The sequence below is a fragment of the Botrytis sinoallii genome (genome assembly GCF_014898435.1).
Source record: "Botrytis sinoallii strain Bc 23 chromosome Unknown BSIN_001, whole genome shotgun sequence".
In the NCBI taxonomy this organism is placed as follows: Eukaryota; Fungi; Ascomycota; class Leotiomycetes; order Helotiales; family Sclerotiniaceae; genus Botrytis; species Botrytis sinoallii.
Genome location: NW_024066028.1, coordinates 6276021 through 6290671, shown reverse-complemented (window position 1 = coordinate 6290671; position 14651 = coordinate 6276021). Strand labels below are relative to the sequence as shown.

The window sequence follows — 14651 nt, the reverse complement described above, 5'->3', positions numbered from 1 at the left end:
TTACTAAACAGGCTATAAATATATATAAGGAGTATACAAATCGATATCGAACCGACTCGCTTTGATATTATATAAAATAGAAGGTATTTGTTAATACAAAGAATATAAAGATACCTCGAAAAACAAAGAAATTAGATAATAAATAGATTGGACTATATAAAGTCATTAAAGTCTACTTACAATCTTATTTTATTCAAATACTAAAGAATATACAAATCTTCCCTATCTTTCATCATTCTCTACTCTTATCAACATATAACAACAAATAATTCCCAATATAATCCCAGATCAACAAGACGGAAACTATTATTATACAAAATAGAATTCTTGAAAAAAAAGATAGCAAAAAGAAACCAATTTAGAAATAGATATTCGAAGGTATTTTAGATAATTACAATAAGGATAGGTATTATTACTTAGTCAAATGAAGATATTATACCTCAACTTAACAACCAGCCTCAAACCTTAAAAGTAATAAAAAGATTATGGCTCATTATTATTACTTATATTTAAAAAAGCTAGAATTATCGAAATGGATATTGAAATACCCAAAGGCTAAAGCAATTTTGATCCCTTTACAAAAAACTATAAAAGAATTTAGGGAATATAGATATTTATTACAATAAAAGAAAGTATAATTTGCTTAATACACTTTCTCTCAGCTTGTTTAGAACAAACAAATCTCAAAGAGGAGGATACTGTCACGGGTTCATTAGTATAGTATATTAGTGTAGTGGATGCTTAGTTATCTTTACTAATATATAGCAAAGTTACATCATACCACTTTCAATCTCTTTATAGAATATTATATATCCAATCTAGTACCTATCCCTTGCACCGTGATAATAATTTTATAGAAATAAAATCGAAAATAAAAAGACACCTCGATTTTGAGATGTTGTATTAATCTGACATCGCAAACTTATACGTCTTAAAGAGTGGAATGAACTAGGGGTAACCAGTTATTGTTATTACACACTCATAACCTTTGGAACACATGTTTTATTTGCTAAGTTTGAAAGGGATCCAGCAATGCGCAGAGTTCTGCAGACGCCGAGTCAACACGTGAAGCTGAAACTCGTTATGTAAAAGGGTTAATTTCCCCCCAGCGGAGTGCATGTAGAACAAATACTCCAAACAACATTATAGGATTATTATGTTTTTTCGAGAATTGTTCCTTTGTTACAACCAGTAGCTCGGAACGCGGAAAGGCATTTTAATCATTATTTCAAGTGTTTGATCCGATTTGAACCATGAGGCATTTAAAATCACGAGGAAAAGCTGACTGACAATTCAGAGAAGTATATCATGTGGAGAATTTACTCGAGATTTGAGCTATAAATCAGATTTAATATCTCTGTGTTTGCAATGCGAGAATATGTGCAATAAACACAATCCGATTTCCTGCCAACAACGTTGTCAGCATTCGTAGCGTCAAGAATCCATTCAGTATCACGATTTGCCTCGAATAGCTCCCTAGAAATAGCCACGTCATTTGTGAGCCTTTCGGTTTCCCTCAGTGATTCTAAATGTGTCATCAGTAAATATATTATGTTCCGCCCATTCGCGACTATCACTCTTCGTTGACGTGTCCCCGCCATTGCTTGAAGTATCACCACTCTCACCTTTGCCATCCTTCTCACCTGTAGCATGTAACTTCACGCACAGATACTCCGTGTGCCTAGACAAGATGTAATGATCCAGACAACTAGATAAGTCCTGCAAATAAACAGAAATCCAGTACATACTGATTGTTGAAATGTATGTCACATAGTGGGCGCAGCGATGAAAACCAGGTATGAGTGATACCAAAGGAATGAAAAAAAGCAGAATAAGCAAACCTCCATGGAATCAGTAAGTTCTCATATCTGAAAATACCCCGGTAAGCAGCCCACGGGAAAGAAAAGACAAAACGATTGATCCGTTTAGGCAGAGCCCAGCATGAATGTTGTCAGGACTCCTCCCGCCAAAATGTGAATATTTCAAGTCTGCGCACTCTTTCAACGGTCCTATCCGAGTTAACGCGAATAGGCCCAGAGATTCTGGATAGGAGGAAAAGCAGAGATGCCATTCTCCTATACGAATGCCACTTAGCCATGAATACAATACGCACACGGTACAGTTCAAGCGAAACATTCCCTACTCAGTAGAACTCGACCGACACATCAATCAACTTGAGAAGATCTTCATCAAAACTGTTTGTTGAAATTAATAAACCTCGTGCTATACCATTGTTCTCAAGGATCTGATCAAAAGGTCAGCAGAGGGGTGTATTAGATTCACCATTTCACATTCGACGCTCTGTAGCTAAGCCTTATCACGCGAGCAAGCGGAGCCACGTGCTTACGTACGGACTTGGTATATTTCCAAAGGCCCCGCACAAAAGGCTGACAAACAGCCTCGTATTTCAGATAATCGCTCCAACTCACCAAAAATGTTCTGGTCTGCAGATGGTGAAGTTGAACACTTTAGAAATAGATGGATTCAAGAGTTCTTAAGACAAGAAATGAAATATTTCAGGAGGTAACAATCGTCGCTGCTTCTCTCGTTGCAATATTGACGACGTGGAACAGCTCAAACCATACTGCGTTAACTTGAGCCAATTGGCACTGAAGAATGCCGGCGACAGCAGCTCTCTAATATCGTCAACGGAAAACCTTCTTGGCGCATTGCGGCGAAGTTGTGAAAATGAAGCTTTCGACGAGAAGCTGGCAGATTGTATGTTTTTGGAATTTCTGGCATTTCGGTCGAAGAATTACGCAAGAACTGACTATCAGTGTGTTACTAGATGTCTTCTTCCCATTATCCCAGATCCTGCGTTCGAAGCAAAAGTATACGGACAAACTATCGGAGCTCACTCTGAAATGTTTAAGGCTACTACTGGAACAAGGATGGCGAAACCATATTGCGATGGATCTTGCCAAGCAACTCATGATCCTGCTGACGTTGATGATCGGAGGAGTACCGGGACAAGCTCCAATGGAAGCCCCAGAAGAACTCGTTCTTGAAGCTCTGGCTGCCCTTGCAGCTTTATTTGACGACTTGGCGCGTGTTCCAGAGGCATCCGTTACAATCACTGCCGAGACCACCATACCAGCAGTTGGACACTGTATTACATCGATACTCGATGCAATCACGGATGGCCCATCGACAGAGATCCAGTCAGAAGGGTTGAATGCTTTGAAAGCTGCATGGAATTGCATCAAAGATGTACAGGCTCATGCTAGTTTCCTTCCAGGCACAGTCTCAGCCCTCACGAAATGCCTCACCCCCACTACAACATCTCGAAGGTCACAGAAAACTATTGTTATGGCATTAGAAAGTCTACTACTGGTTTTAACCACACTATTGAGCGATGTCAAGACTCGTACTATCAGGGCAAGCAGGAATACAGGGATGGAAGTGGAAAACAAGCGCGAGAATGACATGCTTACGAAATCCTGGCTCACTGCAACCACTTCTCAGATAAAGCTCTCTCTAGCAAATGTCGTAAAGTTGCGTACACACAAATCTAATAGTGTCCGTGTCTCACTCAATCGATTTTGCATCGTTCTATTGGATGAATGCCATGATACATTGGTTGATTCGACTTCTATTCTGGTGGAGACCTGTTTGTCATTAGTTGGCGCAGAAGATCCTCTTGATGCTAGCACAACTTCCATTGTGGACTTGGCTACTATACATTCAAGCATCGGCGAGTCAATCAAAAAAACGTGTTATAACTGGGTGACCAGCTTACCACGAGTGATGCAAATGAGCGATGAGACTGCCAAGGTTTCCGCACTGCACCAACTTGAAGCATCATACAAATTATTGAGCACATTGGATCTGGGCTCTTCTATACTTGACGAAGCACTTTCGAGATCGCTACGAGACGGTCTGTCTAGTGTAATGGAGACCTCTTCTCACCATCGGGCGATGCAAGAGGTTTTGTTAGACCCGAATAGTCAGGATTTGATGATGTTGTCAAGCGAACAGATACTCTTGAGGGATTTCCCTCCCATATTGATGCCGGAAGAAAGTCAAAAGTCTACAAGAATCGCTATTGTAACATTTCTAAGGTCATTGAATGAATCGCAATCACACATGATCATGGCCAGCGAGATGCTCGAGTATGTACGGCAAGCATCTGGTCCAAGTCTATTAGCTGCTTACTGGATCTCATCCCAATTGATACAGTTGGCTGCTTCTCAAAACGAGGAAATGAATGAGTTTTTCGAATCGACACTCCTTGCTTCGGACGACTATCAAGCCACCAACCATGATTTGTATTCTTACTCGATATCAGTTTTGTCCAGTGAAGACCATAATCTCGATTGGCGAGTAAAAGGGATCGCGCTAGAGGTTGTGTCTAATTCGGCCAAGCGATTAAAGAAAGACTTTCGAGCAGAGCTTGTGGATATACTATACCCCGTGTCGCAGCTTTTAGGTTCGACCAGTGCTGATTTAAGAGGGCGCGCAACTATTTGTCTAAACACACTTGCACAAGCTTGCGAATACCCGAGCACCCGAGAACTTATCGTGGAGAACGTCGATTATATGGTGAACGCAATTTCGTTGAGATTGAACACATTTGACATATCACCCCAAGCTCCACAAGTACTAATAATGATGATTCGGTTGACGGGACCATCTCTACTTTTATATCTCGACGATGTGGTATCTTCTATATTTGCCGCTTTGGACAATTTCCATGGCTATCAGGGATTGGTAGAAGGTCTATTTGCCGTGCTCGGAGAGATTGTGGAAACGGGCTCACAATCTCGCCAATTGCGACTACCTGGCGTACCACATGTTGATGTCTTCCAACGTGGAACTCGTGCCATTACGATTGACAGCATCGTTCAGGCAATCGAGAGGCAGCAAGAACGACTCAAGATGCAAGAGAGTATCGGACCAGATGAGTTTCCACGAGAGCCGTGGAAAAGTGCCTCTGCATTATTGGACGACATGAAAGAGGTTGGTGAAAGCAACGAAGATAACAATGTCGAAACAGAAAAGATTCCTGTTACAAAAACCTACACCATGGTCCAGAACATTATCCGCCTCTGTCAGCACTATCTTACAAATCCATCCCCTACATTACGTACGCGATTGCTGGGATTGATACGCACATCCTCCGCTGCTCTACAAAGCGACCAGGAGAACTTCTTACCTCTTGTTAATGATATATGGCCTGTAGTCATAGATCGATTATACGATAAGGAATCACATGTTGCCATCGCAGCTGCAGACTCCATCGCTGCTATCTGCAGAAGTGCTGGAAATTTTCTTAACACGAGAATTGCTGCGCAGTGGCCCCGCTTGATTGTGTTGGCCAGGCAGACCAGGGCTAACATGTTGGCGGAAAAAACTGGAACTGGTGGTCGTGGTATACACTCACAGGCTGCACAGATGTGGGAGAGTGTAGTGAAGCTTTTGATGGCTATAGTGGAATGTACGGGAGTGAACGATGACGCATTCGATGACGTTTTGGATCTTCTGGCAAGAATCATACCGGACAGAAGCGACGTTCGCGATGTGTTATCAGCCGTGAATGCTGATGCAGTATGGTTAGTGTTACAGTCTGGTTTGCGTTGTGAAATTCAAATACCTTCGCTTGATGGCTATATATTTCCGTCTCCGAGACCTCTCATCATAGTTTAATGTAATGTAATGATTGACATAAAACTTACTCATAGTCGCGATCACTATGTCTTGCATTTTCTCACAGATAGATCTCATGGACAATTGGTGAAAGAGTGGAGTATATTTGGTTACTAGCAGTGAGTGGGACTTTTGAGTGATGCTAAGCAAATCTGAAGACAGTAGCAGCCGACCAAAAAAAGATCTATGGAATGTATTCATGAATGAACATAAGCCCGTGATACTTTAACTGGCAAAAAGGCCTAACAATGATACTATTTAAGACAAAACTTCAGAAATAAAATAAAACACTCCGTGCGGGCTTGGTCAAGGCACGCTTTGCCCGTTACTCGGAGTCCTCGTCATCGCTCTCAGCCTCTGCCAACCATTTCAAGAACCCCTCTGCTGACTTGCGAACTTTCTTGCTCACAGCAAGGTCATTGGTATATTTCTTGCTGGCTTTGGTACCCCACTTATTGATGACCTCTTCGCTGAGGAGTTCCTGATCATAGAGGACCATGAGAATGTTTGATGTTTTCTCGTAAAATTCAGAGTTCTTTTGACCGCGGAGGCCAATGAATCTTTCAATTCCACCAAGGAGAGACTTTTCGTGTTTCTCAGAAGTGATCATCTGCAACAAGATTAGTATTCATGGGATAATTAGGATAAAATATTCGTAAGCTTACATTTTTAAGCATGCCTGCTCGCTTTGGAATCTGCTTCACAATGTTGTCATCGAAGAGTGTAAGAGCAAGAATAACGAGAGTGCGATGCTTCGCCTCGATTCCCAGCTCTTTCGCCTTAAGATAAATTTGAAGATCGTCTACCTTACTGACGTCACCTTTCTCCGCAGTCTGTTCTTCAATCCAGTTTGCAAGCTGATCGTAGGTAGAGTTTCCGCCACCTTCTTCATCGTCGTCCTCATCCCCACCAGCGCCACCTAAGACGAGCTTTTGCTTGAGATCATCAGGAAGCTGTTGCTGACGGGCCTTGACAGCTTCTGGGGACATATCTACTGCCCAGTCATCGTCTTTGACTTCGGTAGATTGTTGAAGCTCTTCTGCTTGACGAACAAGCTCATCGTCACTTGGAGCATCGAGTGCCACGTCGCCGGCGCCATTGTTGTCATTGGATCCATTTTCAGATGCGTTCTCGCTACCACTAGCATTTTCGTTGTCCTTGGCTTCGCCCTTGTCTGCTTTGGCTTTACGAGCTGCCTTCTTTTCTGCTTTGTCTTTCTTGCCCTTCTTTGGTTGAGTCTTCAAGATAAAGCCGCTCAACTTAAGTCTAGGGTCGACCATCGAACGCTTGCCGCATGCCTTACAATCCAAGACGATGTTTCCATCTTTGAAGATTACTTCGGTTTCAGGGTTCTTGCACTCTTTGCAGAGCACAAACTTATTGATGAAACCATCCAAGTAATCCTGCAATTTGCTTGCTTCATGAGCACCATTGATGATCCAACGATCATCGGCAGGGTTGGTATTGGTTTGAGCCCCGAGTTCGAAGCCGAAATACTTAATGACATATGCCCCTGGGCGGGCCAATGAATTGGCGATGCTGGTGAGATTGACGATGACGGTTTTGATGCCGTTACCTTTTCCTTCAATTTTGGACTGGATCTTCTCCATCTTGTATCTGTAAAAGTTGTCCTTGACATCGCGGCGGATATTGACGGTAGCCATGATTGTTAATAGGTAGTATTGAGTCGAATTGTATATTTTCGTGAAGGTTAAGGCGTGCAGAAATTGTTTAGATAATGCGATAATCTGAAATATAACATGCAGAAAAGTTGAACTCGTTGAAATGGCGAAGTCGGTTGAGGTTGGTAAAGTTTGGTTGGTGGTTACGGGAACATTCGAATCGTAGAGGATAATACTTAGCCGTTGCTACTGAAGTAAGAACTACAAGGTTTCCGCGGTATGCGAAATGGTTGCAGCTCGAGGGGCGGCTGATGTCTGAGGTCGTTGGCGTTGGGTGTGAGATACATATAACGCAAATGTATCACTGTACGTGCTGATAGCTTTGGGTGAAGAATTCAAGGGAAGAAAATCCTTGTTAGCAAAGATGAAGTATCTGTCAGATACTAAAAGATGCAAGCTGTAGAGATATGAAGTCTGAAGGTTGAATATCCGACAGGTACAAGAGCGAAAAGCAAAAGTGATTGCTTCACGTATTCTTGAACAACTTTGATTTGCGATGTGTGGGATTTGTTTGATTCCGACGATTTGGGATAGATGGGACCGTAGCAGACTGGACCTTTTCAAATGGAATTTATTCTATTGAAAGAATCTCCAATACAAAAGTGTTGTTGTATTGTTGATGGAATTATTGTTTGTTGTGTTGTTTTTGTTTGATAGAAGGCAAAGAAAGAGGAAGGTTGTAGAGGGGGAAAGAAAGTTTGAAAGAATTTCCAAATAAAAGGTTTCGGATATTGATGGTGGAAATGGTAAGCCCTTGTCAACGAGAGAAAAAAAATGGAGCTAGGAAGGAGGAATACAACAGCTACAGCAAGGTATTCCTGACTAGGTGAGGATCAATATAATCAATTATGAACTATTTGGTAAAATTACTATATTGAGTAAATATATTGAAATTTGCGTTTATCAAATGTAACTATATATAATATAGAATTTTACAAATTGATAATATCAAAGCCAACTTCAGTTGTTCGTACGTATAAAAATTATATGGGAGGAAGAACTACACGTGCCGCGTCTAAGCATATGATTCATTGATATGCTTCATGCCTACCTAGTAATATTCATCTCCATCTTTAGCCATCCAAAATTCTTCCTCCTTCCTTCTTCCTGTTATTCCTTCCTTCCCGGGTACTGATATCCGTATTCCTGACTTCGTATTAATTCAAACCTGTCTCTATTCTCCCAAAATGGGCGCCCTCAAAAAAGTTGATTACTCTCTTTACCTTGTGACCGACTCTACACCTGCTATACTTGGTGATAGAAATCTTGTTGATGTGGTAGATGCTGCAGTTCGTGGTGGTGTCACGATTGTGCAATATCGAGACAAATACAGCGATACAGCTGCCCTGGTTGATACTGCGAGGAAGTTACATGCTGTCACACGAAAGTACAACGTTCCACTTTTGATCAATGATCGAATCGATGTTGCTCTTGCAGTTGCGTGTGAAGGTGTCCATATTGGTCAGGATGATATGGGTTAGATCCTCTTTCACGAATAAAGTGATAATGCTATCTTTCCCTCATGTCTCTAACTTTGACCCAGATCTGAAGACGGCAAGAGTACTGCTGGGCAAGGATGCAATTATCGGAGTAACAGTGGCCAATGTCCAAGAAGCTTTGACAGCATCTAAAGATGGTGCAGATTATCTAGGAATTGGCACAATGTTTGCCACACCAACGTAAGAATAGCACGGCAATACGTCTTTGAGTTTCAGATTCGAGAGCTTTAAGAGATCAAGTGGTACCTTTGTTCCAGCACAAATTTACAACGAGTAACCTTATTCAGCGGGAACAGAATCTCAATTCAATCTTCATACCTAATCTATTTGCTTTAAATTAATGAGGAGTATTCTGATGGATTTCGAAATAGGAAAACCAACACCAAGGATATTATTGGAACCGCTGGCACGAAGGAAGTTCTGCATTCTTTGCAACAGGCAGGAAGCCAAGTGCGAACCGTAGCAATAGGTGGCATCAATTCCTCAAATCTACAGCGTGTCCTGTATCAGTCGGCATCAGAGGGCAAGCAGCTTGACGGGGTGGCCATCGTCAGTGCAATCATAGCAGCACAAGATGCCGAAAAGGCTGCCCACGAACTTGCAGAACTTATGCGGACCCCGGCTCCGTTTGCTCTAGCACATTTACCACATGATCAAAAAGTAAAAGACCTTCGCGAAGTTTTATTGCAGGTTCCTGGTATCATAGGAGATGTTGCTAAGAAGATGCCTCTGTCTCATAATATGACAAATCTCGTGGTTCAAAACTTTGCTGCTAATGTGGCTCTGGCAATCGGTGCCAGTCCTATCATGGCAAATTATGGAGAGGAAGCGGCAGATCTTGCGAAACTTGGAGGAGGCTTGGTTATTAACATGGGAACGGTCACTCCCGAAGGTATAAACAATTACTCAAAGGCTCTAAGAGCATACAACAACGCAGGAGGACCAATTGTACTCGATCCAGTGGGCTGCGGAGCTACTGCTGTAAGGCGCTCAGCAGTTAAATCACTTTTAGCAAATGGTTACTTTGATGTCATTAAAGGAAACGAGGGAGAAATCAAGACCGTATCCGGATCACTTATTCAGCAACGAGGTGTTGACAGTGGCTCAAGTACATCGAGTCTCGCGGAGAAAGCTACAATCGTGCGTGATTTAGCATTGAGGGAGCGCAACGTAGTACTGATGACCGGGGCGGTTGATATTTTGAGCGACGGAGTACGTACCTTTGCAATATCCAATGGGCATGAAATCTTGGGCAGAATCACGGGGAGTGGTTGTGTTTTGGGTACTATCATCTCAGCAATGTTGGCAGTCAGTCGTGAAGACAAGCTTCTCGCTGTATTATCAGCATTGCTTCACTACGAGATTGCAGCCGAGATAGCAGCTGTCCGAGAGGATGTGAGAGGTCCAGGTACATTTGTTCCAGCGCTGATTGATGAACTATATGTTATACAAAAGGCAAACTCTCAGAGTGATTTGCGATGGCTTCAAAAAGCGAGAGTTGAAACCATTGTATGGTAACTTTCTATGTATAAAAAATCATTAAGACTGGTGTACCCGCATATGTTCTCGTAAATCTAATGCCCTGTGCTCTTGACTTTCTCAGAGCCACACCAAAAGCCCCTTGATCCGGGACGAAGTGCCAATCGCGCTTCGTTCCCTTAGCTCCACATCCTCGGCTTACATACCCCACCTACCCCAGAAAACGCAATAACACTCCAACAAGTAAACAGATGAAAGTATCATTCTTCATATTGCAAAAATGATAGAACATGTAGGAAAACGTCTGAGTAAGTTCCGTCCCTCACTTCTAGCTTCTCAATACTTACGCAACTCAGTCAGACCTGCCCTCTTGTTCGTTCCCCATTCTCCGACCACTCTTGATCCCCGTTCCCCTTGAATCCCTCCACTAACCCCCCTTTCCAAAAAGTATTTGCGACATTCAAGAAAAGTTTCGCAAAGCGATATGGGAATATGAGAAAGTGTGCGTTTATCCAACTTCCCTAATCTAAAGATCCTATCACTTACTCTCCACCTCAGCATCGCGACAACTCAAAAGTTGATCAAAGCAAGTGATATACTTCATATTCCCATCTATGCCACCACACAGAATCGCGCACGACTGGGTGAAACGTGCGCTGAGCTTAACATCCCCAATGCTGTTGAGCATGCAGACAAAACGGCTTTTAGCATGGTATGTGAACTCTACTATCATCATATATGGACCTTGAAATGAGAGCTTTTGCGTCGATATTGTCCTTCCATGATGTGAAAAGATGTCGTTGGCGACTAACTCATGATCCCAACCCAGTGGATCCCATCGATTTCTCGACATTTCCATTCTGCTACCCCAGCCGAAGTGATTATCGTGGGCATTGAATCGCACATCTGCGTTACACAAACGACATTGGATTTGCTAGCCAATGGGCACAAAGTGAGTGTACTTAATGAGCACAACATAGAGGGGCTAACAATTTGCATAGGTATATGTATTAGCCGACGGTGTGAGTAGCTGCAACCCGCAAGAGATACCTATAGCTCTTGATCGGCTGAGGGCTGCTGGTGCTATCGTGACAACCTCGGAGTCGATCATGTATGAGATTATGGGTGATGCTAGGTATGCACCTTTCTTTATTTCTTCGTAACGTATTATAAATGAAGTCAAGCTAACTCCTCTAGTATTCCCGAGTAAGTGATATGATCTATTCCTCGGCCTGTGATTTGATTATTGGATTTTATTAATATCTCTTCGTAGATTCAAAGCAATTGCTACTCTCGTGAAGGAATCTTCAGCGAGTACAAAGGATATCATGAGCACTCTTCTCAGTAAGATGTGAAAGGGGTATCAAGAGATTGCAAAAATAGCATAAAAAAGTCAAGATGTGATATAATTTTAAATTTAGTTATCTGAGCACTAAGCAGTCAAGTACATAACAATTATTTCGCATCATTTGCTCGCAATACATGCCTATTTAATGAAACATCAGGAGTCTGTGGAAGCGACAGAAACCTTCGGCTTGCTGGAGTTCATCCACGCGAAAGCTGAAGCACCGCCTACAGGATTCGACGATCGCGGAATGGTTGTAATCACTTTAGCACTCTTCTGATCCTCTGAACTTACTCTCTTTTGTTCCCAACGAAGCTGTGCTTTATCAGTCCCATTGGGTTGATCCTTGCGTTTGAGATCAGCCATTGATCTTGAAGGCGCCGGTTCGTAAGATGCACCTGTTCTTGCACCAGACGACGAACGACTAGCAGCTGGATTTGATGGAGACGAAATGGATTTTGATGGTTTTAGCACCTTCATACTTCGACCTCCGCGAACTGCTCTTTGATACCCACTCGTAGAATCACTATTGTGATCAGCATTCAGTGGTGTACTGCCTTGCCGCCATGAACCCCAAGTCCCCATAGGCGTTTCACGTTTGAGCGCATCAGCTGCGTTCATGGACTCGACTTTGTTTGTATCGGCCACGCCTTGGTCCGATTTGTGAAACTTTTCCGAGTCTGAAGTACTGCCACTGTTCTTCATAAAAATCTCAGCTTCCAACATGGGGGGAATACTGTGAACAGGTGATGAAGACGTGGCGGCAGAGCTGGTTTGTGGGTTTGTAACACTTTCAGAATGGTCATCTTTGTCTGTGGGCTTGACATGATCAGCACGTGATCCATCAAGTACATCACCTGCGTTCGTAGGTTCAATCTTGGATCGCTGTTCACTGGGCGTAAAAGGAAGAGCCGTTGCTTTGAGTTCATTTCTTTCAGGTGGGATATTTGCGATGCATAAATTCTTGAAAAGAAGTTCATCTTCCGGTCGCACGAATGGCACAGACAGTTTATTACGATCATCGCCGAAGAGTGTCATGAGGTTTTGCGAGAAGAGTATATCTGCGTTGTGCGCACGTAGAGTATCACTACCAATAAATACACGTATTGATCTTTTGAGATCGGCAAAGGGTCGTTGATTCATGCCAACTACCTCAAAATCTGCTGTGAGAGTCGGTAAATGAGGGCCGGGACTATTGACTCTAGAAGACGATTGCGTTATAATTGCTTCCGGAAGATACACAGGTAGCCTGATAACGTAACGTCCATTTGTTGGATCCTTTTGTATTTGATTTGTTAGGCCAAGCTCTTTTACAAGCGAATAGTCAAGGATAGATTTTTGTGAACCTGTACAAATATCGGCATATAGGAGTGCACTGTGAGAAAAGTTGACCGTAAGCCAGCATCTGATGATTGAAGGTACTGAACCTAGGATAAACAGACCTGGAGGAGGGTCCGGTATTTCCAAGGGCGAATCATCGTCCGGGTTCCCGATCATAAAATTGGTATCCAAGCCTAGGCTACTTGTGCGTCCAGAGGGAACGGAATGAGTGGAGTGGACAGAGTGACCAGCAGAGCTATGCCTCCCATCTGACTTATGCGATGAGGAACGCTCAGTCATAGGATGACTGCCAAATCCACTAGTCGGGCGAGCGGGACCAAACTCCCCTGACGCCCTTGATGCTTGTGCCCAATGTGACCCCTGTAGAGCGCTCACGTCGAAGCGTACACTGTTCGCTCTCGAAGTACCTCTACGCACTGGCTCCTCATCGTTATCTAGATGAAGACTCCCAAGTAGATTTTGCTCTTCTTCGTCATCAAAGTCATCGAACACATCCGTAGGAGAGTTGTGAACAGGACCTATGATTCAATGTGTTAGTATTTCAACCAGCCTTGCGAGGATCAAGTCTAACACATACCTTGTTGAGGAGTACCGCTCAAAATGCCAGGAAATGGCGAATTTGTACCCCAAACGGATTTGAGAGCGGCATCGTCCGCTTGGCGCTTCTCCAGTCTCATGAGGCGGTCGGAATGGTTGATTTGTACGGCTTGTACATGCTTCACGTCCATTTGAACATGATATAGTTCTTCTCGTGAAGCCGGGAACTGTGAATCCATTCCAATCCTTTCCTTGTAACCCCCAGGGAAGTTGTGTTTTCAAGTCTCACACTTGATGGCATGGGAGTAATATTGAATGAAATCGACCAAGGAGGGTCACCGCAACAATGCCGTGCAATTATCCCTAGACGCTCGTAATTTATCGTCTGAAAGGAAAGATTGTTCCAATTGGACTGAGGTATATTACGGAATGTTTAGCACCCGGCCAACCTTGAAAACTTGAAGGTAATCCCAGCTCTTGTATCTTGTGCGTAATGCCAACGAAGTACACAACGGCTCTTTGTGAGCCTCCCCCACGGCATCGGCCGACGATTTGATATTTGAGACACCCTCCTGCCTGCTATGATCGATGAATGCCTAATCTCGCAGGTTTTATTTTGGAACAGAATTGGCTCTGAAATATGGACGAAGGTTCTTTGAATAGTGTTGTGTCCAGCTGTTCTTTGAGAGTCGTGCAAGTATCAAATGAGGAATGCAATGGTGGTCTGCTTCGTTGCAAGTCTGTGCTTCCTGGGGGTATTATTTGATTCGTAAGATGGTGTCGTATAGATTGAGCTGAAGGAGACCGAAGAGCTTTACAGCAATTACGCTTATTGTTTGCCTTTTCGCAGATAATTTGTCGTTTGCTTGTTGTATGTTGTTGTTTTGCCCTTTGAGGAAGATTGGAATCGCAGTGTGGGTACAAGTAAATACTAGATGCGCGGTAAATCGATCCGAGTTTGCCTTTTGAAGATGTCTATAAAAGTAGTAGGTAGTATCACGGCTGATTATTATGAAGTTGGTATATTGTATGTTGTTTATTAAGAAGTCAAATTATCAATCAATAACAAGTTGTTGAGTGGGATTTGGGGTTGGATCAAAGGATGTCATTAATTGCTCTGGC

General features: G+C 43.0%; 5 protein-coding genes across 5 annotated transcripts; 3 read left to right on the top strand and 2 right to left on the bottom strand.

Moving 5' to 3' along the window:
• The first annotated feature begins 2429 nt into the window (after nucleotides 1–2429).
• On the top strand, nucleotides 2430–5729 carry EAF02_001271 (uncharacterized protein). The gene is made up of 3 exons (XM_038897319.1): nucleotides 2430–2523; nucleotides 2574–2718; nucleotides 2789–5729. Exons 1-3 carry the CDS (start codon nucleotides 2479–2481, stop codon nucleotides 5644–5646), a joined length of 3048 nt encoding a protein of 1015 aa, XP_038764178.1. The 5' UTR covers nucleotides 2430–2478; the 3' UTR covers nucleotides 5647–5729.
• Nucleotides 5730–8130, bottom strand: EAF02_001270 (uncharacterized protein). The gene is made up of 2 exons (XM_038897318.1): nucleotides 6312–8130; nucleotides 5730–6256 (listed from the first exon to the last, which is right to left on the bottom strand). The coding sequence occupies exons 1-2, from the start codon at nucleotides 7308–7310 to the stop codon at nucleotides 5972–5974; spliced, it is 1284 nt and encodes a 427-aa protein (XP_038764177.1). The 5' UTR covers nucleotides 7311–8130; the 3' UTR covers nucleotides 5730–5971.
• Nucleotides 8131–8515: 385 nt separating this feature from the next.
• Nucleotides 8516–10345, top strand: EAF02_001269 (uncharacterized protein; the record flags this gene model as incomplete). Its single annotated transcript, XM_038897317.1, has 3 exons — nucleotides 8516–8804; nucleotides 8872–9007; nucleotides 9199–10345. 3 exons carry the CDS (start codon nucleotides 8516–8518, stop codon nucleotides 10343–10345), a joined length of 1572 nt encoding a protein of 523 aa, XP_038764176.1.
• A 241-nt stretch (nucleotides 10346–10586) lies between these two features.
• On the top strand, nucleotides 10587–11661 carry EAF02_001268 (uncharacterized protein; the record flags this gene model as incomplete). Its single annotated transcript, XM_038897316.1, has 8 exons — nucleotides 10587–10614; nucleotides 10663–10678; nucleotides 10755–10808; nucleotides 10865–11018; nucleotides 11136–11258; nucleotides 11308–11441; nucleotides 11504–11512; nucleotides 11580–11661. 8 exons carry the CDS (start codon nucleotides 10587–10589, stop codon nucleotides 11659–11661), a joined length of 600 nt encoding a protein of 199 aa, XP_038764175.1.
• A 77-nt stretch (nucleotides 11662–11738) lies between these two features.
• EAF02_001267 (uncharacterized protein) lies at nucleotides 11739–14637 on the bottom strand. The gene is made up of 2 exons (XM_038897315.1): nucleotides 13570–14637; nucleotides 11739–13510 (listed from the first exon to the last, which is right to left on the bottom strand). Exons 1-2 carry the CDS (start codon nucleotides 13766–13768, stop codon nucleotides 11808–11810), a joined length of 1902 nt encoding a protein of 633 aa, XP_038764174.1. The 5' UTR covers nucleotides 13769–14637; the 3' UTR covers nucleotides 11739–11807.
• Nucleotides 14638–14651: the final 14 nt, after the last annotated feature.